At 43.5% G+C, this 27,016-nt stretch overlaps 1 protein-coding gene across 1 annotated transcript in view; it reads left to right on the top strand.

Moving 5' to 3' along the window:
* LOC115205773 (netrin receptor UNC5A) overlaps positions 1–27,016 on the top strand; it is a 231,584-nt gene that overhangs the window by 137,583 nt on the left and 66,985 nt on the right. Inside the window, exon 7 of the mRNA XM_029772088.1 lies at positions 9,515–9,748. Within this exon, the coding sequence (XP_029627948.1) occupies positions 9,515–9,748 (234 nt within the window). The remainder of the gene's footprint in view (positions 1–9,514; positions 9,749–27,016) is intronic.

Here is a 27,016-nt window from a genome sequence, read left to right as displayed (position 1 = left end):
CATAATATGACATTTGAAATGTCTTTATTCTTTTGGAGAGAGAGGCCTAAACATCAGCGCCATGGGTAACTTCCACAACTGTGGAAGTTAACTGTGGAAGTTACCCAGAAGTTACTCAGAGAAGAGGCAAGAAGGGCCTTCTATGCCATCAAAAGGAACATAACATTTAAATTGAGAGGAGAGAGAGAGGAGAGAGAGAGAGGCAGAAAAGGGAAGTAGAGGGTAAGAGAGAAGAAGTTAGTGTCAGAAAGATGTGGATATTAAACGGTTTCTCTCTCTGCTCTCCAGTCAGAGAAACATAGAAATGATTAGAAAGTGAGACTCTATTGTGGTTACATAGGAAATTAACTGTGTCCATTTTAATTATATTGATGCAGATAGTGTGGAATAAGTCCCATGGGACTAGAACAGGGGATGGCTGTGGTGGAAAGTTTAGTCTCATCTTCATGAGGTTTTTATTTATTTTTCATTTGTAAATTGTGTTGACATTTTTTAGAAATAAACTCTAAATAAATTGTGATTTTATATAAATCTGTACAGGGACCATTTTAGCTGTAGCCAGGTGGGTTGAAGCTAAAGGCCCGCTTGGGAATGTTGTGCGTCTATTAAAGTTTATTCATTAGGTTTAGGTCATTTATTGATTTAATCAGGCGCTAAATGTGCTTATCTGATAGATTAAATAATCAAAGACTTTTCATTGTCTTCAAATGCTACTGTCACGGTTGTCGAAAGGAGGAGCGGACCAAAGTGCAGCGTGTGTGTCGTTCCACATTTTATTTACACTGTGGAACTATGCAATACATAAATAAACTTAATGACAAAAAACAACAAACCGTGACGCAGCGGTGAAACATACACTACTCAAAATCAATCTCCCACAAACCCAGGTGGGACAAACACCAACTTAAATATGACCTCCAATTAGAGACAACGATGACCAGTTGCCTCTAATTGGAGATCATCCCAAACATAGCCCAACATAGAAATACAATACTAGAACAACCCAACATAGAAATAAAAAACTAGAACATAACAACATAGAAAAACTAAACTAGAAAACCCCCCTGTCACGCCCTGACCTACTCTACCATAGAAAATAACAACTTACTATGGTCAGGACGTGACAGCTACGAAATTAGCAACTATCAGATAAAAGAAACAGGGCATTAAAATCCCTCCTAACTCTTTTAGGACTTAGAGTATAGCGGCTAAGACTGTTTTGTGTCCATCGAAGCTTATTTTTAGGTTTAGGTAATTTATTGATTTAATCATCTCACTGATAACATCATCAACGGACAGCTTCTATGTATCTTTTATTTATCCAACGCAGCCTACCAGTTCAAAACAATAGCAAGTAGCAAAGTCAAGAAGCACTCCTGTAAGCCTTAGTGTGTCATCTAGGTCTGGTGAGCTGTTGGTAATTGTTGTGGCAGGTAGAGCTGATGGTAATTGTTCTGGCAGGTATAGCTGTTGGAAATTGTACTGTTCTAGCAGGTAGAGCTGTTGGTAATTGTTCTGTCAGGAAGAGCTGTTGGTAATTGTTCTGGCAGGTAGAGCTGATGGTAATTGTTCTGGCAGGTAGAGTTGTTGGTAAATGTTCTGGCAGGTAGAGCTGTTGGAAATTGTACTGTTCTAGCAGGTAGAGCTGTTGGTAATTGTTCTGCAGGTAGAGCTGTTGGTAATTGTTCTGGCAGGTAGAGCTTTTGGAAATTGTTCTGGCAGGTAAAACTTTTGGAAATTGTACTGTTCTGGCAGGTAGAGCTGAAGGTAATTGTTCTGGCAGGTAGAGGTGATGGTAATTGTACTGTTCTAGCAGGTAGAGCTGTTGGAAATGGTACTGTTCTGGCAGGTAGAGCTGTTGGTAATTGTACTGTTCTAGCAGGTAGAGCTGTTGGTAATTGTACTGTTCTGACAGGTAGAGCTGTTGGTAATTGTTCTGGCAGATAGAGCTGTTGGTAATTGTACTGTTCTGGCAGGTAGAGATGATGGTAATTGTTCAGGCAGGTAGAGCTGATGGTAATTGTTCTGGCAGGTAGAGCTGTTGGTAATTGTTCTGGCAGGTAGAGCAGTTGGTAATTGTACTGTTCTGGCAGGTAGAGCTGTTGGTAATTGTTCTGGCAGGTAGAGCTGATGGTAATTGTTCTGGCAGGTATAGCTGTTGGTAATTGTTCTGGCAGGTAGAGCTGATGGTAATTGTACTGTTCTATCAAGTAGAGCTGTTGGTAATTGTTCTGGCAGGTAGAGCTGTTGGCAATTGTTCTGGCAAGTAGAGCTGTTGGTAATTGTTCTGGCAGGTAGAGCTGATGGTAATTGTACTGTTTTGGCAGGTAGAGCTGTTGATAATTGTTCTGGCAGGTAGAGCTGTTGGTAATTGTACTGTTCTAGCAGGTAGAGCTGTTGGTAATTGTTCTGGCAGGTATAGCTGTTGGTAGTTGTACTGTTCTGGCCGGTAAAGCTTTTGGCAATTGTTCTGGCAAGTAGAGCTGTTGGTAATTGTTCTGGCAGGTAGAGCTGTTGGTAATTGTACTGTTCTGGCAGGTAGAGATGATGGTAATTGTTCAGGCAGGTAGAGCTGATGGTAATTGTTCTGGCAGGTAGAGCTGTTGGTAATTGTTCTGGCAGGTAGAGCAGTTGGTAATTGTTCTGGCAGGTAGAGCTGTTTGTAATTGTACTGTTCTAGCAGGTAGAGCTGTTGGTAATTGTTCTGTCAGGAAGAGCTGTTGGTAATTGTTCTGGCAGGTAGAGCTGATGGTAATTGTTCTGGCAGGTAGAGTTGTTGGTAAATGTTCTGGCAGGTAGAGCTGTTGGAAATTGTACTGTTCTAGCAGGTAGAGCTGTTGGAAATTGTACTGTTCTATCAGGTAGAGCTGTTGGTAATTGTTCTGCAGGTAGAGCTGTTGGTAATTGTTCTGGCAGGTAGAGCTTTTGGAAATTGTTCTGGCAGGTAAAACTTTTGGAAATTGTACTGTTCTGGCAGGTAGAGCTGAAGGTAATTGTTCTGGCAGGTAGAGGTGATGGTAATTGTACTGTTCTAGCAGGTAGAGCTGTTGGTAATTGTACTGTTCTGACAGGTAGAGCTGTTGGTAATTGTTCTGGCAGATAGAGCTGTTGGTAATTGTTCTGGCAGATAGAGCTGTTGGTAATTGTACTGTTCTAGCAGGTAGAGCTGTTGGTGATTGTTCTAGCAGATCGAGCTGTTGGTAATTGTTCAAGCAGGTAGAGCTGTTGGAAATTGTACTGTTCTAGCAGGTAGAGCTGTTGGTAATTGTTCTGGCAGGTAGAGCTGATGGTAATTGTTCTGGCAGGTATAGCTGTTGGTAATTGTTCTGGCAGGTAGAGCTGATGGTAATTGTACTGTTCTAGCAAGTAGAGCTGTTGGTAATTGTTCTGGCAGGTAGAGCTGTTGGCAATTGTTCTGGCAAGTAGAGCTGTTGGTAATTGTTCTGGCAGGTAGAGCTGATGGTAATTGTACTGTTTTGGCAGGTAGAGCTGTTGATAATTGTTCTGGAAGGTAGAGCTGTTGGTAATTGTACTGTTCTAGCAGGTAGAGCTGTTGGTAATTGTTCTGGCAGGTAGAGCAGTTGGTAATTGTACTGTTCTGGCAGGTAGAGCTGTTGGTAATTGTTCTGGCAGGTAGAGCTGTTGGTAATTGTTCTGGCAGGTGGAGCAGTTGGTAATTGTACTGTTCTGGCAGGTAGAGCAGTTGGTAATTGTTCTGGCAGGTAGAACAGTTGGTAAATGTTCTGGCAGGTAGAGCTGTTGGTAATTGTACTGTTCTGGCAGGTAGAGCTGTTGGTAATTGTTCTGGAAGGTAGAGCTGTTGGTAATTGTACTGTTCTGGAAGGTAGAGCTGATGGTAATTATTCTGGCATGTAGAGCTGTTGGTAATTGTACTGTTCTGGAAGGTAGAGCTGTTGGTAATTGTGTAGGCAGGTAGAGCTGTTGGTAATTGTGTAGGCAGGTAGAGCTGTTGGTAATTGTACTGTTCTGGAAGGTAGAGTTGTTGGTAATTGTACTGGCAGGTAGAGCTGTTGGTAATTGTACTGTTCTGGCAGGTAGAGCTTTTGGTAATTGTACTGTTCTGGCAGGTAGAGCTGTTGGTAATTGTGTAAGCAGGTAGAGCTTTTGGTAAGTGTACTGTTCTGGCAGGTAGAGCCGTTAGTTATTGTGTAGGCAGGTAGAGCTGTTGGTAATTGTGTAGGCAGGTAGAGCTGTTGGTAATTGTACTGTTCTGGTAGGTAGAGTTGTTGGTAATTGTTCTGTTCTGGCAGGTAGAGTTGTTGGTATTTTTTGTAGGCAGGTAGAGCTGTTGGTAATTGTTCTGGCAGGTATAGCTGTTGGTAATTCTTCTGGCAGGTAGAGCTGTTGGTAATTCTTCTGGCAGGTAGAGCTGTTGGTAATTGTTCTGGCAAGTAGAGTTGTTGGTAATTGTTCTGTTCTGGCAGGTAGAGTTGTTGGTATTTGTGTAGGCAGGTAGAGTTGTTGGTAATTGTTCTGGCAGGTAGAGCCGATGGTAATTGTTCTGGCAAGTAGAGTTGTTGGTAATTGCACTGTTCTGGCAGGTAGAGCTGTTGGTAATTGTTCTGGCAGGTAGAGCTGTTGGTAATTGTTCTGGCAAGTAGAGTTAATGGTAACTGTTCTGGCAGGTAGAGCTGTTGGTAATTGTACTGTTCTGGAAGGTAGAGCTGATGGTAATTATTCTGGCATGTAGAGCTGTTGGTAATTGTACTGTTCTGGAAGGTAGAGCTGTTGGTAATTGTGTAGGCAGGTAGAGCTGTTGGTAATTGTACTGTTCTGGAAGGTAGAGTTGTTGGTAATTGTACTGGCAGGTAGAGCTGTTGGTAATTGTACTGTTCTAGCAGGTAGAGCTGTTGGTAATTGTTCTGTCAGGAAGAGCTGTTGGTAATTGTTCTGGCAGGTAGAGCTGATGGTAATTGTTCTGGCAGGTAGAGTTGTTGGTAAATGTTCTGGCAGGTAGAGCTGTTGGAAATTGTACTGTTCTAGCAGGTAGAGCTGTTGGAAATTGTACTGTTCTATCAGGTAGAGCTGTTGGTAACTGTTCTGCAGGTAGAGCTGTTGGTAATTGTTCTGGCAGGTAGAGCTTTTGGAAATTGTTCTGGCAGGTAAAACTTTTGGAAATTGTACTGTTCTGGCAGGTAGAGCTGAAGGTAATTGTTCTGGCAGGTAGAGGTGATGGTAATTGTACTGTTCTAGCAGGTAGAGCTGTTGGTAATTGTACTGTTCTGACAGGTAGAGCTGTTGGTAATTGTTCTGGCAGATAGAGCTGTTGGTAATTGTTCTGGCAGATAGAGCTGTTGGTAATTGTACTGTTCTAGCAGGTAGAGCTGTTGGTGATTGTTCTAGCAGATCGAGCTGTTGGTAATTGTTCAAGCAGGTAGAGCTGTTGGAAATTGTACTGTTCTAGCAGGTAGAGCTGTTGGTAATTGTTCTGGCAGGTAGAGCTGATGGTAATTGTTCTGGCAGGTATAGCTGTTGGTAATTGTTCTGGCAGGTAGAGCTGATGGTAATTGTACTGTTCTAGCAAGTAGAGCTGTTGGTAATTGTTCTGGCAGGTAGAGCTGTTGGCAATTGTTCTGGCAAGTAGAGCTGTTGGTAATTGTTCTGGCAGGTAGAGCTGATGGTAATTGTACTGTTTTGGCAGGTAGAGCTGTTGATAATTGTTCTGGAAGGTAGAGCTGCTGGTAATTGTACTGTTCTAGCAGGTAGAGCTGTTGGTAATTGTTCTGGCAGGTAGAGCAGTTGGTAATTGTACTGTTCTGGCAGGTAGAGCTGTTGGTAATTGTTCTGGCAGGTAGAGCTGTTGGTAATTGTTCTGGCAGGTGGAGCAGTTGGTAATTGTACTGTTCTGGCAGGTAGAGCAGTTGGTAATTGTTCTGGCAGGTAGAACAGTTGGTAAATGTTCTGGCAGGTAGAGCTGTTGGTAATTGTACTGTTCTGGCAGGTAGAGCTGTTGGTAATTGTTCTGGAAGGTAGAGCTGTTGGTAATTGTACTGTTCTGGAAGGTAGAGCTGATGGTAATTATTCTGGCATGTAGAGCTGTTGGTAATTGTACTGTTCTGGAAGGTAGAGCTGTTGGTAATTGTGTAGGCAGGTAGAGCTGTTGGTAATTGTGTAGGCAGGTAGAGCTGTTGGTAATTGTACTGTTCTGGAAGGTAGAGTTGTTGGTAATTGTACTGGCAGGTAGAGCTGTTGGTAATTGTACTGTTCTGGCAGGTAGAGCTTTTGGTAATTGTACTGTTCTGGCAGGTAGAGCTGTTGGTAATTGTGTAAGCAGGTAGAGCTTTTGGTAAGTGTACTGTTCTGGCAGGTAGAGCCGTTAGTTATTGTGTAGGCAGGTAGAGCTGTTGGTAATTGTGTAGGCAGGTAGAGCTGTTGGTAATTGTACTGTTCTGGTAGGTAGAGTTGTTGGTAATTGTTCTGTTCTGGCAGGTAGAGTTGTTGGTATTTTTTGTAGGCAGGTAGAGCTGTTGGTAATTGTTCTGGCAGGTATAGCTGTTGGTAATTCTTCTGGCAGGTAGAGCTGTTGGTAATTCTTCTGGCAGGTAGAGCTGTTGGTAATTGTTCTGGCAAGTAGAGTTGTTGGTAATTGTTCTGTTCTGGCAGGTAGAGTTGTTGGTATTTGTGTAGGCAGGTAGAGTTGTTGGTAATTGTTCTGGCAGGTAGAGCCGATGGTAATTGTTCTGGCAAGTAGAGTTGTTGGTAATTGCACTGTTCTGGCAGGTAGAGCTGTTGGTAATTGTTCTGGCAGGTAGAGCTGTTGGTAATTGTTCTGGCAAGTAGAGTTAATGGTAACTGTTCTGGCAGGTAGAGCTGTTGGTAATTGTACTGTTCTGGAAGGTAGAGCTGATGGTAATTATTCTGGCATGTAGAGCTGTTGGTAATTGTACTGTTCTGGAAGGTAGAGCTGTTGGTAATTGTGTAGGCAGGTAGAGCTGTTGGTAATTGTACTGTTCTGGAAGGTAGAGTTGTTGGTAATTGTACTGGCAGGTAGAGCTGTTGGTAATTGTACTGTTCTGGCAGGTAGAGCTTTTGGTAATTGTACTGTTCTGGCAGGTAGAGCTGTTGGTAATTGTGTAGGTAGGTAGAGCTTTTGGTAAGTGTACTGTTCTGGCAGGTAGAGCCGTTAGTTATTGTGTAGGCAGGTAGAGCTGTTGGTAATTGTGTAGGCAGGTAGAGCTGTTGGTAATTGTACTGTTCTGGTAGGTAGAGTTGTTGGTAATTGTTCTGTTCTGGCAGGTAGAGTTGTTGGTATTTGTGTAGGCAGGTAGAGCTGTTGGTAATTGTTCTGGCAGGTAGAGTTAATGGTAATTGTTCTGGCAGGTAGAGCTGTTGGTAATTCTTCTGGCAGGTAGAGCTGTTGGTAATTGTTCTGGCAAGTAGAGTTGTTGGTAATTGTTCTGTTCTGGCAGGTAGAGTTGTTGGTATTTGTGTAGGCAGGTAGAGTTGTTGGTAATTGTTCTGGCAGGTAGAGCTGTTGGTAATTGTTCTGGCAAGTAGAGTTAATGGTAACTGTTCTGGCAGGTAGAGCTGTTGGTAATTGTTCTGGCAGGTAGAGCTGTTGGTATTTGTGTAGGCAGGTAGAGCTGTTGGTAATTGTTCTGGCAGGTAGAGCTGTTGGTAATTGTTCTGGCAGGTAGAGCTGATGGTAATTGTGTAGGCAGGTAGAGCTGTTGGTAATTGTACTGTTCTGGCAGGTAGAGCTGTTGGTAATTGTACTGTTCTGGCAGGTAGAGCTGTTGGTATTTCTACTGTTCTGGAAGGTAGAGCTGTATGTAATTGTACTGTTCTGGAAGGTAGAGTTGTTGGTAATTGTTCTGTTCTGGAAGGTAGAGTTGTTGGTAATTGTACTGTTCTGGCAGGTAGAGCTGTTGGTAATTGTACTCTTCTGGAAGTTAGAGCTGTTGGTAATTGTACTGTTCTGGAAGGTAGAGCTGTTGGTAAATGTACTGTTCTGGCAGGTAGAGCTGTTGGTTATTGTACTGTTCTGGCAGGTAGAGTTGTTGGTAATTGTACTGTTCTGGAAGGTAGAGTTGTTGGTAATTGTACTGTTCTGGAAGGTAGAGCTGTTGGTAATTGTTCTGGCAGGTAGAGCTGTTGGTAATTGTACTGTTCTGGAAGGTAGAGTTGTTGGTAATTGTACTGTTCTGGAAGGTAGAGTTGTTGGTAATTGTACTGTTCTGGAAGGTAGAGTTGTTGGTAATTGTTCTGGCAGGTAGAGCTATTGGTGATTGTTCTGTTCTGGCAGCCAGCTCTCTACGCACTTCTCTTCCTCTCTCTCTTCACCTTTCTGAACTCTTTCCTCTGGCTTATGAATCCAATATTATTTTCTCTCTCTGTTCTCTCTGTTCTCCCTCATTTCTCTCTCCTCTTTCTCTCTCTGTTCTCTCTGTTCGCCCTCCTTTCTCTCGCTGTTCTCCCTCATTTCTCTCTCTTCTCTCTCTCTCTGTTCTCTCTCCTTTCTCTCCAGAAGCAGTGTTGTTGCCAGGAAACTAGAGGAGTCTTTTTTCATGTCAATTGATTGCCTAGATCCGAACTACGTAGTTGATTGTTAATGTTCTATAGGTCACTGTCCTCACATACTGTATATACACCGCCTGACCCCATAAACACACACTCTGCCTGACCCCATAACCACACACACTCTGCCTGACCCCATAACCACACACCCTCTGTCTGACCCCATAACCACACACCCTATGTCTGACCCCATAACCACACACACACCCTCTGTCTGACCCCATAACCACACACACACCCTCTGTCTGACCCCATAACCACACACCCTCTGTTTGACCCCATAACCACACACACACCCTCTGTCTGACCCCATAGCCACACACCCTCTGTCTGACCCCATAACCACACACCCTCTGTCTGACCCCATAACCACACACCCTAGTCTGACCCCACTACCACACACCCTCTGTCTGACCCCATAACCACACACCCTCTGTCTGACCCCATAACCACACACTCTCTGTCTGACCCCATAACCACACACCCTCTGTCTGGCCCCATAACCACACACCCTCTGTCTGACCCCATAACCACACACACACCCTCTGTCTGACCCCATAACCACACACTCTCTGTCTGACCCCATAACCACACACCCTCTGTCTGACCTCATAACCACACACCCTCTCCCTGACCTCATAACCACACACCCTCTGTCTGGCCCCATAACCACACACCCTCTGTCTGACCCCATAACCACACACCCTCTGTCTGACCCCATAACCACACACCCTCTGTCTGACTCCATAACCACACACTCTCTGTCTGACCCCATAACCACACACTCTCTGTCTGACCCCATAACCACACACCCTGCCCCCATAACCACACGTCTGCCTGTCTATTCTCAGGATGGGCTCCATATGGGTGAAGCACTCAGAGCCGTACTGCTGTCTCAAACACACACACACACACACACACACACACACACACACACCCTGCCCCTAACCCCACACCTCTCTCTCTCTATCCCCAGGACGTGTTAATGATGGGTGAGGAGTTGATCTCAGAGCCGTATTACTGTCAGTTGGAGGCAGAGACGTGCAGAGTGTTCTCAGAGCAGTTGGGTCGTTTCTCTCTGGTGGGAGAATCTCTAAACATGGCCGCGGCTAAGCGTCTCCGCCTCGTGCTCTTCTCTGACGCATACTGCTCTACCCTGGAGTATAACATCAGAGTCTACTGCATGGATGATACACAAGATGTCTTCAAGGTAAGGAACCTGGATACCTACACACCTATAGAACCCCACAGAGGTGCTGTTTCACCCACACACCTGTAGAACCCCACAGAGGTGCTGTTTCATCACACACCTGTAGAACCCCACAGAGGTGCTGTTTCACCCACACACCTGTAGAACCCCACAGAGGTGCTGTTTCATCCACACACCTATAGAACCCCACAGAGGTGCTGTTTCATCCACACACCTTTAGAACCCCACAGAGGTGCTGTTTCATCCTGTCTATTAAAGGCACTGGATATGCTGTACGGTTGATTAGACATCCTGCCGGAAATGTGCCTCCCGGACGCTTGAATGATCTAGTGTGTGTGTGTGTGTGTGTGTGTGTGTGTGTGTGTGTGTGTGTGTGTGTGTGTGTGTGTGTGTGTGTGTGTGTGTGTGTGTGTGTGTGTGTGTGTGTGTGTGTGTGTGTGTGTGTGTGTGTGCGCCCAACTTAAATTAACCCCCCCCCTCCATGGGCCCTTGTCAAAAGCAGTGCACTATGTATGAAATAAGGTGGCGTTTGGGACGAGCCAATGAGTGTTCTGAGTGGTTCATGTATCTGCTAAATGAATGTCTCTCTTTGTAACGAATGATAGAGCTGTGTGATGTCTGGATTACCAAACAACAGGACTACGTTTTAAATCACCCTGTAAAAAGAATGTGGCTTACCACAGCAACGAGAGAATGAGAGAGACGAAGAGGCTAGTGCACGTTGGGGCCAAGGGGAGAGGGGGCCAGGGAGAGAGGGTCTCCAATTACATAGAATGAACTACAGGACAAAATACAAACCCTCCAACACCTGTGGTGTTGATGGTATCCTAAATTAAATGATAAAATATACAAACCACACATTCCAATTGGCTACATGGATTTTATAATGTCGTATGTTTTTCCCCCAACACCACTTTCCATCAATTTGTATAGCAGACCCTCATGCCAAATTGAGTCAAAAGCTTTTTTGAAATCAACATTGAAATTAACATCATCCTCAGCTCTGGCATCTTCCCCAGTATTTGGAACCAAGGCCTGATCACCCCAATCGACAAAAGTGGAGGCAAATATGACCCCAATAACCACCGTGGGATATGCGTCAACAGCAACCTTGGGAAAATCCTCTGCATTATCATTAACAGCAGACTCGTACATTTCCTCTGTGAAAACAATGTACTGAGCAAATTTCAAATTGGATTTTTACCAAAATACCGTACGACAGACCACATATTCACCCTTGACAAAGAAACAAATCAAAACAAAGGCAAAGTCTGCTCATGCTTGTTGATTTCAAAAAAGCTTTTGACTCAATTTGGCATGAGGGTCTGCTATACAAATTGATGGAAAGTGGTGTTGGGGGAAAAACATACAACATTATGAAATCCATGTACACAGACAACAAGTGTTTAGTTAAAACAGGCCCGTGGTGTGAGACAGGGATGCAACTTGAGCCCCACCCTCTTCAACATATATATCAACAAATCTGCAGCACCAGGCCTCACCCTCCTAGAATCTGAAGTCAAATGTCTACTGTTTGCTGATGATCTGGTGCTTCTGTCCCCAACCAAGGAGGGCCTACTGCAGTGCCTAGATCTTCCACACGGATTCTGTCAGACCTGGGCCCTGACAGTAAATCTCAGTAAGAGAAAAATAATAGGTTCCAAAAAAGGTCCAATTCCCAGGACCACAAATACAAAGAGCACACAAAAAACTATACGTATTTCGGCCTAAACATCAGCGCCACAGGTAACTTCCACAAAGCTGTGAACAATCTGAGAGACAAGGCAACGCCATCAAAAGGAAAATAAAATTTGACATTCCCGATTAGGATCTGACTAAAAATACTTGAATCAATTATAGAACCCATTGCCCTTCCTAGTTTTGAGGTCTGGGGTCCGCTCACCAACCAAGAATTCACAAAATGGGACAAACACCAAATCCATAACAAAGCCATCACATACAGAAAGATTAACCTGGAGAAGAGTCCCCTAAGCAAGCTGGTCCTGGGGCTCTGTTCACAAACACAAACAGACCCCACAGAGCTCCAGGACAGCAACACAATTAGATCAAACCAAATCATGTGAAAACAAAAAGATAATTACTTGACACATTGGACAGAATCAACAAAAAAACTGAGCAAACTAGAATGCTATTTGGCCCTAAAATACCTGACCACTGGGACTGACCCAAACTTAAAGAAAGATTTGACTATGTACAGACTCAGTGAACATAGCCTTACTATTGAGAAAGGTCTGCCGTAGGCAGACCTGGCTCTCAAGAGAATACAGGCTATGTGCACACTGCCCACAAAATGAGGTGGAAACTGAGCTGCACTTCCTAACCTCCTGCCAAATGAATGACCATATTAGAGCCACATATTTCCCTCAGATTACACAGATCCACAAAGAATTTGAAAACAAAACCAATTTTGATCAACTCCCATATGTACTGGGTGAAATACCACAGTGTGCAATCACAGTAGCAAGTGACCTGTTGCCACAAGAACAGGGAAACCAGTGAAGAACAAACACCATTGTAAATACAACCAATATTTATGTTTATTTATTTTCCCTTTTGTACTTGAACTATTTGCACATAATATGACATTTGTCTTGTGGAACTTCTGAGTGTAATGTTTACTGTAACATTTTATTGTTTATTTCACTTTTGTTTATTATCTATTTCACTTGCTTTGGCAATGTAAACATATATTTCCCTTGCCAATAAAGCCCCTTAAATTGAAATTGAATTGAATTGACAGAGGAGAGGAGAAAAGGTGAGGGGGATGGGGGGGCGAGTGGAGGGGAGAGTAGGAAAAAGCAGGAGAAGAAGGGAGAAGAGGGGACAGATGAGAGTGGGAAGGGGGAGGGGGAGAGAGGAGGAGAGGGGAGAGGAGAGAGTGGAATAGAGGAGGGGAAGGGAGAACTGGTCTAGAACTAGACTAACAGTGATGAGTCAATGAGTAACCTGGCTATATACACAGAGTACCAGTACTGAGTCAATGAATAACCTGGCTATATACACAGAGTACCAGTACTGAGTCAATGAGTAACCTGACTATATACACAGAGTACCAGTACTGAGTCAATGAGTAACCTGGCTATATACACAGAGTACCAGTACTGAGTCAATGAGTAACCTGACTATATACACAGACTATCAGTACTGAGTCAATGAGTAACCTGACTATATACACAGAGTACCAGTACTGAGTCAATGAGTAACCTGGCTATATACACAGAGTACCAGTACTGAGTCAATGTGTAATCTGACTATATACACAGAGTACCAGTACTGAGTCAATGAATAACCTGGCTATATACACAGAGTACCAGTACTGAGTCAATGAGTAACCTGACTATATACACAGAGTACCAGTACTGAGTCAATGAGTAACCTGACTATATACACAGAGTACCAGTACTGAGTCAATGTGTAACCTGAGAGCCCATTCCCACCTTCTGTAGCACCTTGCAGTTGGGTATCAAGCAGTTGCCATACCAAGCGTGATGCAGCCAGTCAAGATGCTCCCAATGGTGCAGCTATTTGACGATCTGAGAGCCCATGCCAAATCTTGTCAGCCTCCTGAGGAGGAAGACGTATTGTCGTGCCCTCTTCACGACTGTGTTAGTGTGTTATATACCACAGTATGAGTCATAATACACATAAAACCTAGCAGTCAAACAAGGAAATGATTCCAATCGTTTTTTTCCACCATACCTTATTCCCGTAGAGGATTTTAGAAACACTTCAGATAAGGGCTATGTTTCAGGTCATTGTCCTGCTGGAAGGTGTACCTCCGTCCCAGTCTCAAATCTCTGGCATGATAACTGTACATTTCTCTAGGACAAGGAGACTTTTATAAATTTATTTGCCTGTATTTAACCCCCAAAAATGAAAACACTAATTAGCTGCTAATGTGGCTATCATAAGAACTACAAATGCCATGATGATCTGGACGAGACTGCCGAATCGAGGCAAAGCTAAGAATCTCTGGATTAACTACACTACATGACAGTATGTAACATGTGCTCGCAGAACATGTCACTCCAAAATCATGGGCATTACAATGGAGTTGGTCCCCCCATTTGCTTCTATAATAACCTCCACTCTTCTGGGAAAGCTTTCCACTAGATGTTGGAACATTTCTGCGGGGGACTTGCCTCCATTGAGCCACAAGAGCATTAGTGAGGTCGGGCACTGATGATGGGCAATTAGGCCTGGCTCGCAGTTGGCGTTTCAATGAATCTCAAATGTATTCGATGGGGTTGAGGTCAGGGCTCTGTGCAGGCCAGTGAAGTTCTTCCACACTGATCTCGACGAACCATTTCTGTATGGACCTTGCTTTGTGCCCGCAGGCATTGTCATGCAGAGACAGGAAAGGGCCTTCCCCAAACTGTTGCCACAAAGTTGGAAGCACAGTATCGTCTAGAATGCAATTGTATGCTGTAGGGTTAAGATTTCCCTTCACTGGAACTAAGGGGCCCGAACCATGAAAACATCCCCAGACCATTATTCCTCCACCACCAAACTTTACGGTTGGCACTATACATTGGGGCAGGTAGAGTTCTCCTGGCATCCGCCAAACCCAGATTCGTCCGTCAAACTGCCAGATGGTGAAGCATGATTCAATTCATCACTCCAGACAGCACGTTTCCACTGCTCCAGAGTTCAATGGCTATGAGCATTACAGCACTCCAGCCAACGTTTGGCAAGCTTGTGTGTGGCTGCTCAGCCATGGAAACCCATTTCATGAAGCTCCCGACAAACAGTTCTTGTGCTGATGTTGCTTCCAGAGGCAGTTTGGAACTCAGCAGTGAGTGTTGCAACCGAGGTCAGGGGATTTTTACGCGCTACGTGCTTCAGCACTCGGCGGTCCCGTACTGTTAGCTTGTGTGATCTACCACTTCGCCGCTGAGCCGTTGTTGCTCCTAGATGTTTCCACTTCACAATAACAGCACTTACAGTTGCCCGGTGCAGCTCAAGCAGGGCAGAAAGGTGGCATCCTACGACTGTGCCACGTTGAAACTCACTGAGCTCATCAGTAAGGCCATTCTACAGCCACTATTTGTCTACGGAGATTGCACGGCTGTGGGTGCTCTATTTTATGCACCAGTCAGCAATGGGTGTGGCTGAAATCGCCAATTCTGTGAGCTGTCTTGTGCAAGTTTTAAATTGACACAATACCTGATAGCAAAGGTGTCAGCTAGAGATGACTTGCAGGGATTTGTAGTCTTTTCTACTTTGATGCAAATCAGCATTTTTTAATCTGAGAGTAAATGAGCTGATTATATTGATAAAAGTCAGAGAGAAATTTACATGGTTATCAAAACGTCAGCCAGGGTAAGAAACACGAAATACTAAATATTATTTTATTAAGTGTTTCTAAAATTCTCAATGGGAAAAAATGTTTGATTGGAACCATTTCCCTGTTTGACCGCTAGGTTTTATGGGTATTATGACACCTTCACTGTAGGGCTCTATAGACCATGATAAATCCTTAGTGATGTGGACACCGAGGAACTGCTCCATTACATCCCCGTTGATGTGAATGCGGGTGTGCTCGGCCCTCCGTTTCCTGTATACCATGATCAGCTCCTTTGTCTTGCTGACATTGAGGGAGAGGTTGTTGTCTTGGCACCACACTGCCAGGTCTCTGACCTCCTCCCTATAGGCTGTCTCATCGTCATCGGTGATCAGGCTTACCACCGTTGTGTAGTCGGTTAATGATGGTGTTGGAGTCGTGCGCAGTCGTGGGTGAACAGGGAGTACAGGAGGTGACTAAGCAGGCACCCCTGAGGGGCCCCCGTGTTGAGGGTCAGCTTGGCGGATGTGCTGTTGCCAACCCTCACTACCTGGGGGTGTTCAGTCACTAAGTCTAGGATACAGTTGCAGAGGGATGTGTTTAGTCCCAGGATCCTTAGCTTAGTGATGATCTTGGAGGTTACTATGGTGTTGAACGCTGAGCTGTAGTCAATGAACAGCATTCACACGTAGGTGTTCCTTTTCTCCAGGTCGGAAAAGGAAGTGTAGAGTGCAATAGAAAATGCATCATCTGTGGATCTGTTGTGAATTGGAGTGGGTCTAGGGTTTCTGGGATGATGGTGTTTGATATGAGTCATGACCAGCCTTTCAAAGCATTTCATGGCTTCAGATGAGCGATAGTTATTTAGACAGGTTACCTTGGCTTCCTGGTCACAGGGACAATGGTGGTCTGCTTGAAACATGCAGGGATTACAGACTGGGTCAGGGAGAGGTTGAAAATGTCAGTGAAAGAGACTTGCCAGCTGGTCAGCATGTTCTGAGTACACGTCCTGGTATGTTAACCTGTTTAAAGGTCTTACATTGGCTAAGGAGAGCATGATCCAAAACAGCTGGTGTTCTCACGCATGGTCCAGTGTTGCTTGCATCGAAGCGATCATAGAAGGCATTTTGCTCATCTGGTAGGCTCGCGAAACTCGGCAGCTCGCAGCTGGGTTTCCCTATGCAATCCGTGATAGTTTGCAAGCCCTGCCACAACCAACGAGCGTCACAGCCAGTGTAGTAGGATTTGATCTTTGTCCTGTTTGTAGGATTTGCCTGTTTGACAGTTCGTCAGAGTGCATAGCGGGATTTTATTTTAAGTGTCCAGATTAGTGTCCCACTCCTTGAAAGAGGCAGCTCTAGCCTTTAGCTCAGTGCAGATGTTGCCTGTAATCCATGGCTTCTGGTTGGGATATGTACTTACGGTCACTGTGGGGACGACATCATCAATGCACTTATTGATGAAGCCGGTGACTGATGTGGTGTACTCGTCAATGCCATTGGATAAATCCCAGAAGATATTCCAATCTGTGCTAGCAAAACAGTCCTGTAGCTTAGCATCTGTTTCATCAGACCACTTTCATCATTGGTACTTCCTGTTTGAGTTTTTGATTGTAAGCAGGAAACAGGAGGACAGAGTTATGGTCAGATTTGCCAAATGTAGAGCAAGGCTAGACCTTTATATGCTTCTCTGTGTGTAGAGTTTTTTCGCCTCTAGTTGCACAGGTGACATGCTAGTAGAAATGAGGTAAGATGGATTTCAGTTTTCCTGCATGAAAAATATAGAGAATCAGGGGGATAGAATTATGGTCAGATTTGCCAAATGGAGGGTGAGAGCTTTTGTACGTGTCTCAGTGTGTGTAGTAAAGGTGGTCTAGAGGTTTTTTTGTCCTCTGGTTGCACGTGACATGGTAGAAATTAGGTAAAACAGATTTAAGTTTCTCTGCATTAAAGTCCCCAGCCACTAGGAGTGCTGCCTCTGGATGAGCATTTTCTTGTTTGCTTATGGCCTTATTCAGCTTGTTGAGTGCGGTCTTAGTGCCAGCATCGGTTTGTGGTGGTAAATAGACGGCTAAATTATATTTATTACTCACATGAAAAATATAGAGGAAAACTCTCTTGGTAAATAGTATGGTCTACAGCAGGGTTCCCCAACTCGCGGCCTTCGGGCCGAATTTGGCCCACGGGTGGTTTTAATGAAGAAAAAAAACAAGAAATAAAAAATAAAATTCTTATTTTATTTTTTATTTCTTGTATTTTTTCATTATTGGACATAAAAGATTGTAAAAAACATCAGTAAATTAGATCCAAGTGATGTTAATTTAACAAATCTGTTCCCAAGTATTCCCACCAGAGTTGTGGACTCGAGTCACATAACTTGGACTCGAGTCTAACCCTAGTCAAAAATTCGATGACTTTAGACTCGACTTGATAGAAAATAAAATAACTTGAGAGACAACAGCATCGCCCTTCTAAAAAAACTGTAATAGATTGGCTAGTGAAGCGTATACTCGATACTCTGATTGGACCAGCAAACTGTCAATCAACAAAGGTTGGGTGGTGACCTAGCAAACAGATGGCTGATTTGCTGTACAGTTCAGGCCAAAAGTTTTGAGAATGACAAAAATATAAATTTTCACAGTCTGCTGCTTCACTGTCTTTAGATATTTTTGTCAGATGTTACTATGGAATACTGAAGTATAATTACAAGCATTTCATAGTTCATAGTTTTCCATAGTTTTAGACAAATCTTAATAGGTATTTCTCTCTCTCTCTCAATTCAAGGGGCTTTATTGGCATGGGAAACATATGTTAAAAATACCAAAGCAGGTGAAGTAGACAATACACAAAAGTGAAATAAACAATACAATTGAACAGTAGACATTACACTCACAGAAGTTCCAAAAGAATAAGAACCTTACAAATGTCATATTGTGTATACAGTCGTGGCCAAACAATTTGAGAATGACACAAATATTAATTTTCACAACGTTTGCTGCTTCAGTGTCTTTAGATATTTTTGTGAGATGTTACTATGGAATACTGGAGTATAATTACAAGCATTTCACAAGTGTCAAAGGCTTTTATTGACAATTACATGAAGTTGATGCAAAGAGTCAATACTTGCAGTGTTGACCCTTCTTTTTCAAGACCTCTGCAATCCGCCCTGGCATGCTGTCAATTAACTTCTGGGCCACATCCTGACTGATGGCAGCCCATTCTTGCATAATCAATTCTTGGAGTTTGTCAGAATTTGTGGGTTTTTGTTTGTCCACCCGCCTCTTGAGGATTGACCACAAGTTCTCAATGGGATTAAGGTCTGGGGAGTTTCCTGGCCATGGACCCAAAATATCAATGTTTTGTTCCCCGAGCCACTTAGTTATCACTGTTGCCTTATGGCAAGGTGCTCCATCATGCTGGAAAAGGCATTGTTCGTCACCAAACTGTTCCTGGATGGTTGGGAGAAGTTGCTCTCGGAGGATGTATTGGTACCATTCTTTATTCATGGCTGTGTTCTTAGGCAAAATTGTGAGTGAGCCCACTCCCTTGGCTGAGAAGCAACCCCACACATGAATGGTTCAGGATGCTTTACTGTTGGCATGACACAGGACTGATGGTAGTGTTCACCTTGTCTTCTACGGACATGCTTTTTTCCGGATGCCCCAAACAATCAGAAAGGGGATTCATCAGAGAAAATGACTTTACCCCAGTCCTAAGCAGTCCAATCCCTGTACCTTTTGCAGAATATCAGTCTGTTCCTGATGTTTTTCCTGGAGAGAAGTGGCTTCTTTGCTGCCCTTCTTAACACCAGGTCATCCTCCAAAAGTCTTCGCCTCACTGTGTGTGCAGATGCACTCACCCCTGCCTGCTGCCATTCCTGAGCAAGCTCTGTACTGGTGGTGCCCCGATCCCGCAGCTGAATCAACTTTAGGAGACGGTCCTGGTGATTGCTGGACTTTCTTGGGTGCCCTGAAGCCTTCTTCACAACAATTGAACCACTCTCCTTGAAGTTCTTGATGATCCGATAAATTGTTGATTTAGGTGCAATCTTGCTGGCAGCAATATCCTTGCCTGTGAAGCCCTTTTTGTGCAAAGCAATGATGATGGCGCGTGTTTCCTTGCAGGTAACCATGGTTGACAGAGGAAGAACAATGATTCCAAGCACCACCCTCCTTTTGAAGCTTCCAGTCTGTTATTCGAACTCAATCAGCATAACAGAGTGATCTCCAGCCTTGTCCTCGTCAACACTGACACCTGTGTTAACGAGAGAATCACTGACATGATGTCAGCTGGTCCTTTTGTGGCAGGGCTGAAATGCAGTGGAAATGTTTTTCTGGGATTCAGTTCATTTGCATGGCAAATAGGGACTTTGCAATTAATTGCAATTCATCTGATCACTCTTCATAACATTCTGGAGTAAATGCAAATTGCCATCATACAAACTGAGGCAGCAGACTTTGTGAAAATTATATTTGTGTCATTCTCAAAACTTTTGGCCACGACTGTAAAGCTATAGGATCGGGTGAAACGTCAACGTCAAATTATAGGAAGAGAGGACTACCATAATAAATAAATATGCAGCTCCCAAAAATGTTGTTGATATAGAATATTAACTGTTTACTTTGCAATCTCATCAGCAATGGGCAACAACTATATTAGCATAGGCCTACTGGTATTTTGGTATGCAACAATTACTAGCATAGTGTCACAGACGTCGTATTGATTAGACCAAAATGCAGCGGGAATGTGTATACTCATCTTCTTTTTATTTGGCAGAAAGAAGGAAAACCAATACAAAACACACGTATACAAAAATAACGACAACAAACAGTCCTGTAAGGCATACAGCTATACACGAAACACTCTAAACAAACACACCCCTGCCACGTCCTGACCAAACCACAATAAAAAATACCCCCTTTTACTGGTCAGGACGTGACACATAGGCCTACTGGTATTTTGGTATGTAACAATTACTAGCATATGCCTACTGGTATTTTGGTATGTAACAATTACTAGCATATGCCTACTGGTATTTTGGTATGTAACAATTACTAGCATAGGCCTACTGGTATTTTGGTATGTAACAATTACTAGCATAGGCCTACTGGTATTTTGGTATGGAACAATGGCTTGAAATGTATCATTTACTTATGAAGCTCGTATTTGGAATTTATTTTAAATGAATTATTACTGTGGCGAAGACGCACCATAGGCGCGGCTCTTCACCTCTACTCTCCGAACTCCTGCTGCCAGTGAAGAGGGCATTTTATTTTCTCTTGTTTAAATGTTTGCTGTTGCTTTCACACGTTTAAATGCATAGGCCCTATGTGGTCATTATATATTCTATCTAATACTACAATAATTGCTAGCATTTCATCATTCCATACCCGTACCGTTTATTGCAACATGTAGACATTTCTGTTTCACATTTGATATGCCTACAATACATTTTGATTTAGCCAACCACTTATTATCCTCTGAGTGGGCGCAATGTTTACTGTTCACGTAAATGTTCAAAAGATTCATGAGGTAGAAGTACTGTTTATTTAATTCAATGTATCGTTACCTTTGTTTATATTTCCGAGGGTTCCGTGTGCCAGAGTTTGTGGGTCTGTGTCCTACAGTGCCTTGCAAAAGTATTCATCGCCCCTTGGCATTTTTCCTATTTTGTTGCATTACAACCTGTAATTAAAATTTATTTTTATTTGGATTCCATGTAATGGACATACACAAAATAGTCCAAATTGGTGAAGTGAAATGAAAAAAATTACTTTTTTTCAAAATAATTACAAAAATTAAAAACGGAAAAGTGTTGCGTGCATATGTATTCACCCCCTTTGCTATGCAGCCCCTAAATAAGATCTAGTGCAACCAATTACCTTCAGAAGTCACATAATTAATTAAATAAAGTCCACCTGTGTGCAATCTAAGTGTCACATGATCTGTCACGTGATCTCAGTATATATACACCTGTTCTGAAAGGCCCCAGAGTCTGCAACACCACTAAGCAAGGGGCACCACCAAGCAAGCGACACCATGAAGACCAAGGATCTCTCCAAACACATCAGGGACAAAGTTGGGGAGAAGTACAGATCAGGGTTGGGTTCTAAAAAATATCTGAAACTTTGAACATCCCACGGAGCACCATTAAATCCATAATTAAAAAATGGAAAGAATATGGCACCACAACAAACCTGCCAAGAGAGGGCCGCCCACCAAAACTCACAGACCAGGAAAGGAGGGCATTAATCAGAGAGACAACATAGAGACAAAAGATAACCCTGAAGGAGCTGCAAAGCTCCACAGAGTATCTGTCCATAGGACCATTTTACGTCGTACACGCCACACAGCTGGACTTTACGGAAGACTGGCCAGAAAAAAAGCCATTGCTTAAAGGCCAAAAGGCATGTGGGAGACTCTCCAAACATATGGAAGAAGGTACTCGGGGTGATGAGAGCTTTTTGGTCATCAAGGAAAACACTATGTCCGGCGCAAACCCAACACCTCTCATCACCCCGAGAACACCATCCCCACAGTGAAGCATGGTGATGGCAGCATCATGCTGTGGGGATGTTTTTCATCGGCCGGGACTGGGAAACTGGTCAGAATTGAAGGAATGATGGATGGCGCTAAATACAGGGAAATTATTGAGGGAAACCTGTTTCAGTCTTCCAGAGATTTGAGACTGGGATGGAGGTTCACCTTCCAGCAGGACAATGACCCTAAGCATACTGCTAAAGCAACATTCAAGTGGTTTAAGGGGAAACATTTAGATGTCTTGGAATGGCCTAGTCAAAGCCCAGACCTCAATCCAATTGAGAATCTGTGGTATGATTTAAAGATTGCTGTACACCAGCAGGAACCCATCCAACTTGAAGGAGCTGGAACAGTTTTGCCTTGAAGAATGGGCAACAATCCCAGTGGCTAGATGTGCCAAGCTTATAGAGACATACCCCTAGAGACTTGCAGCTGTAATTGCTGCAAAAGGTGTCTCTACAAAGTATTGACTTTGGGGGGGGAATGGTGAATAGTTATGCACCCTCAAGTTTTCCGTTTTTTTTGTCTTATTTCTTGTTTGTTTCACAATAAAAAATATTTTGCATCTTCAAAGTGGTACACATGTTGTGTAAATCAAATGATACATATTGCCAAAAAATTAATTTTAATTCCAGGTTGTAAGGCAACAAAATAGGAAAAATGCCAATGGGGGTGAATGCTTTCACAAGCCACTCTATATCTTTGTCATTCTGGTTGTGCATAAAATGAGCGTGCCCGCCTCAATGCACGTAGGAATAGGCTACGTGGCCTGCGCTCCACACTTTGGAGTCACAACGTTGAATAAGAGAAAGTATTGTTCCATGTATGCATGGTGTTAAAATAGTAATAATCATTAAGTCTGATTAAGACCAATGTAACAAATGTAATAATGGATGTTTCAATAGCTTTTTACATTGTAGAACCAGTTTATTGGTAGTAATTGCCAATTGGGTTATTATATAGTCCCGGTGGCCAAGTGCTGATATTATGAAGCCTACCTGTCGAGCTCCGGACAGATTCTATTTGGTTTCTCAAGGGGAGGCTGTGCAGTCTTGCCCTCTACCTGTGTCCGTTCAGATGGGGCAGGGCCTGATACAGAGGCTATTTATTTTGGCCTGTGTATTTTTGGTAAATCTACTTGTATATTTTGTATGATCCTGCGGCGGCCACGTTCGCCATTGGATCACCAAGACTTGTAAATAAATGTCCAATCTGAACCCGTCAACCTGACTTGTCTTCTGAACCCGTCAACCTGACTGGTCTTCTGCTGATTGAAGGCTCTTATTACTGATACAAGGGCTTCATTTTACAACTATATCATCAAAATGTGTGAGAAGGGCTGTCTGGTAGCCTCAATAAGTAGACAAAGATTTGTAGTTGAAAAAGTTATTGCAAAGTTATTATTTATTTTTTACTTGAGACTTCAAAAAACTTGACTCGACTTGACTTTCTCTTAGAATGTATGACTTGGACTTGACGCGATATCTGTTTGGGCTTCTTGCAGTCAATTTCCAGTCTACAAATTATCCGTAATTATAAACTGGGTGGTTTGAGCCCTGAAATCTGATTGGCTGACAGCTGTGGTATATCAGACCGTATACCACGGGTATAACAAAACATTTTTTTTTACTGCTCTAATTACGTTGTTAACCAGTTTATAATAGCAATAAGGCACCTCGGCACCTTGTGATATATGGCCAATATACCACGGCTAAGAGCTGTGTCCAGGCATCTTTAGCCGTGATATATTGGCCATACTGTATACCACACCCCCTCGTGCCTTATTGGTTAATTATGTTCCAGTTGTTGATCCTATTGGTCTAAAGCTTATCATGATGATTTCTAACTCAGTTGAGTCGAAACCTAGAGACTTCCTGAATATTAGAGATCACACACCAGCTGTTGTTAACAAAGAGATCACACACCAGCCTCCTTAAGCCTGACGCTGCCGTCCTGTCCTGCCGAGCCAGATGTATATTATCCATGTCCTTTGTTCAGCCAAGCTTCCTAGAAAACATAGGATATTAATACAATTCTTCAGGTCCCGTTTATAGGATAGTCTCGAACGGAGCTCGTCCAGTTTGTTCTCCAGTGATGGTACGTTCTCCAATTGAACAGATGGCAGAGGGGGTTTATATACTCACCGTCGTAGTTTCATCAGGGCGCAGCCGCACGTCGGCCTCTATGTCACCGTCTCTTTCTCTTCCGAGTGTCGGGATTAGGTCCTGGGTGAGAAATCTTCATCTAAATGGAGGTTAGTGATCACTGTGCTGACGTCCAGAAGTTATTTTCGTCATGGTGAAAAGATTATGTGAAAAAAAAAGTTAAGATCAGCAACAACAACAGAAAGAGTTGGTCGGGAGCTTGTAAAACAGATGCTATAGAGGAGAGGAGAGGAGAGGAGAGGAGAGGAGAGGAGAGGAGAGGAGAGGAGAGAGCAGAGGGGTAGAGAGTAGGGGTGTGCCGAGACAAAACCAGTATCCTACCGGATATGGGCAATTTTCTGGATACGATTATGATCAGAGTATTTTGTATAATTATCACTGGTCAGAAAAAGTCATTTTCGGGAGCCAGCGTGCATCTTTCTCAAGTCAGTCAGTCATGTGAGGTTCTATCTATGTACATATTCTCATTCACCCCTTTAGATTTGTGTGTATTAGGTAGTTATTGGGAAAATTGTTAGATTACTTGTTAGATATTACTGCACTGTCGGAACTAGAGGCACAAGCATTTCGCTACACTCACATTAACATCTGCTAACCATGTTTATGTGACCAATACAATTTGATTTGATTTGTGGTCTAAATAACTTGACTGGCTAGTTTGCCTGTCTGTAAAGAAAAGGTTGGGCTTTATATTGATCCTCCTGCTCTGATTGGATAGAGTGAAGCTGTATATCTCTGTGCACTCAGCTTCATCATTTCACCCGATCAGTTTTCCTTGCATGTTTTCGGTCTGATCATTTTGATTGCTGCCGCCTGCTACTATGATAAATCAGAATGGCGGGGACGTTTGCTATCACGCTGTGTCGATGAGCATAATATCTAACAAGTTGGGCGAAGGTAGGGAAAAAAATGTAAACGCTAATGCGCATTCTGACTGAGTGACCGCAAACGTGGCTGCCCGCTGCAAGTCAAGGAGATACACAGGCACACACACACACACACACACACACACACACACACACACACACACACACACACACACACACACACACACACACACACACACACACACACACACACACACACACACACACACACACACACACACACACACACACACACACACACACACACACACTGCTCCTAATCCACAGATTTTTTGCAGTGAGAATGTGCAGGGAGGTATTTTGCAGTGAGAATGTGCAGGGAGGTATTTTGCAGTGAGAATGTGCAGGGAGGTATTTTTCATGGAGGTATTTTGTAGGGAGGTATTTTGTGGGGAGGTATTTTGCAGTGAGAATGTGCAGGGAGGTATTTTGTAGGGAGGTATTTTGTGGGGAGGTATTTTGCAGTGAGAATGTGCAGGGAGGTATTTTGTAGGGAGGTATTTTGCAGTGAGAATGTGCCTTAGACCACTGCGCCACTCGGGAGGCCAATCAACTGTCAATTTACGGATACGATTACGAGTATGGCCATGTCGGCACACCCCTAGTAGAGAGGGAAGACAACACTATTGATCCAGGATGAAACAACACTATTGATACAGGATAAAACAACACTATTGATGCAGGCTAAAACAACACTATTGATGCAGGCTAAAACAACACTATTGATGCAGGCTAAAACAACACCATTGATGCAGGATAAAACAACACTATTGATGCAGACTAAAACAACGCTATTGATGCAGGATAAAACACACTGTTGATGCAGGATAAAACAACACTATTGATGCAGTATAAACAACACTATTAATGCAGGATAAAACAACTATTGATGCAGTATTAAACAACACTATTGATACAGGATAAAAACAATACAATATTGATACAGGATAAAACAACACTATTGATGCAGGATAAAACAACACTATTGATTCAGGATCAAACAACATCATTGATTTACCAACCTACTGCAACAAACTATACCCTTTTCACACTACTGAGCTGAGCTGAGCCAAAGCCAAACTGAGCTTAGCTGCACTGGTCTGGTATTGCAGCCTCCATATTTGCTGGAACTGTGCTGGAACGAACAATGTGTTAATTGGTCTTCTGTTTGGGAATGTCACAAAGAACATAGGATTCAATAGAGAATGAGGTTATGATTTACTGCCATAAAACAGATACATCTCCCAGAGATGTAAACTCCAGTATTTGTCATCTGTAAACTGGCATCTCAATTCACAACCTGACCTGGAGCATGAGCTCAATTCTCTCCTCCCTCCTCCTCAGCTCTCTGATTGGCTAATTTCAGACAGACCTCCCCCACTTTCCTCTCCTCCGCCTTCCTCCTCCTCCTCCCCTGTTCATGGCTAGAGTTCTACAGTCCTCCGCAGAAATCAGCACCCCCTTCTGAGAGCAGATCAGACACTCCACCAGACTGAAGTGGAGTGGGAGACACCACTTCTGGCTGGAGGGGTGACGGAGGGAGAGGAGGGAGAGGAGGGAGAGGAGGGAGAGGAGGGAGAGGAGTCAATGACAGGAGAGAAGGATCACAGGGGGTGTCTGGTAGAGAGCTGAGAGAGAGACTCTCCTTTTAATTTACAAATTAAGTTTTTCAAATTAAATCTTAACAGGCGTTCCCTGAGGGAGGCTGGAATTAGGCTGGAATTACTTTCTGGTTTTCCCCTCCGTATGGAGCGAGGGAAGGGAGGAAGAGAAAGAGTGAGAGAGAGAGAGAGAAACGGCAGGGAAGAGACTGATGGGGAACCTCATGGTGTGTGGCAGTCAAGCGAAACCACAATCAGGACAAAATTGGCCACACACACACACACAAACACACACAAACAGACAGTCACACACGCGTAAGATGTCATGTGTTGACAGGACCATATCTCATGATACTAGGGGAGGACATGGCCATTTAATGACATCCTGCATGTGGATGTAGTTTGCTTTATTGTGTGTGTGTGTGTGTGTGTGTGTGTGTGTGTGTGTGTGTGTGTGTGTGTGTGTGTGTGTGTGTGTGTGTGTGTGTGTGTGTGTGTGTGTGTGTGTGTCTGTACAGGTGTGTGTGTGTGTGTGTGTGTGTGTGTGTGTGTGTGCGTCTGTACAGGTGTGTGTGTGTGTGTGTGTGTGTGTGTGTGTGTGTGTGTGTACAGGTGTGTGTGTGTGTGTCTTGCCGAGAGATCAGAGCCTGTTCTGTTCTCTTCTCTTCTGTTCTGTTCTCTCTCCGGTGCCTCTAGTTTTTTGGCTGTCAGTCATTCTCAGTCGACAGGCCTGCGTCAACCAGAGAGCTGCTACCACACACACACACACAC

This window comes from Salmo trutta, chromosome 13 (assembly GCF_901001165.1).
Source record: "Salmo trutta chromosome 13, fSalTru1.1, whole genome shotgun sequence".
In the NCBI taxonomy this organism is placed as follows: Eukaryota; Metazoa; Chordata; class Actinopteri; order Salmoniformes; family Salmonidae; genus Salmo; species Salmo trutta.
The sequence above is the reverse complement of the archived record's forward strand: the minus strand, read 5'-3'. Positions and strand labels throughout refer to the sequence as shown.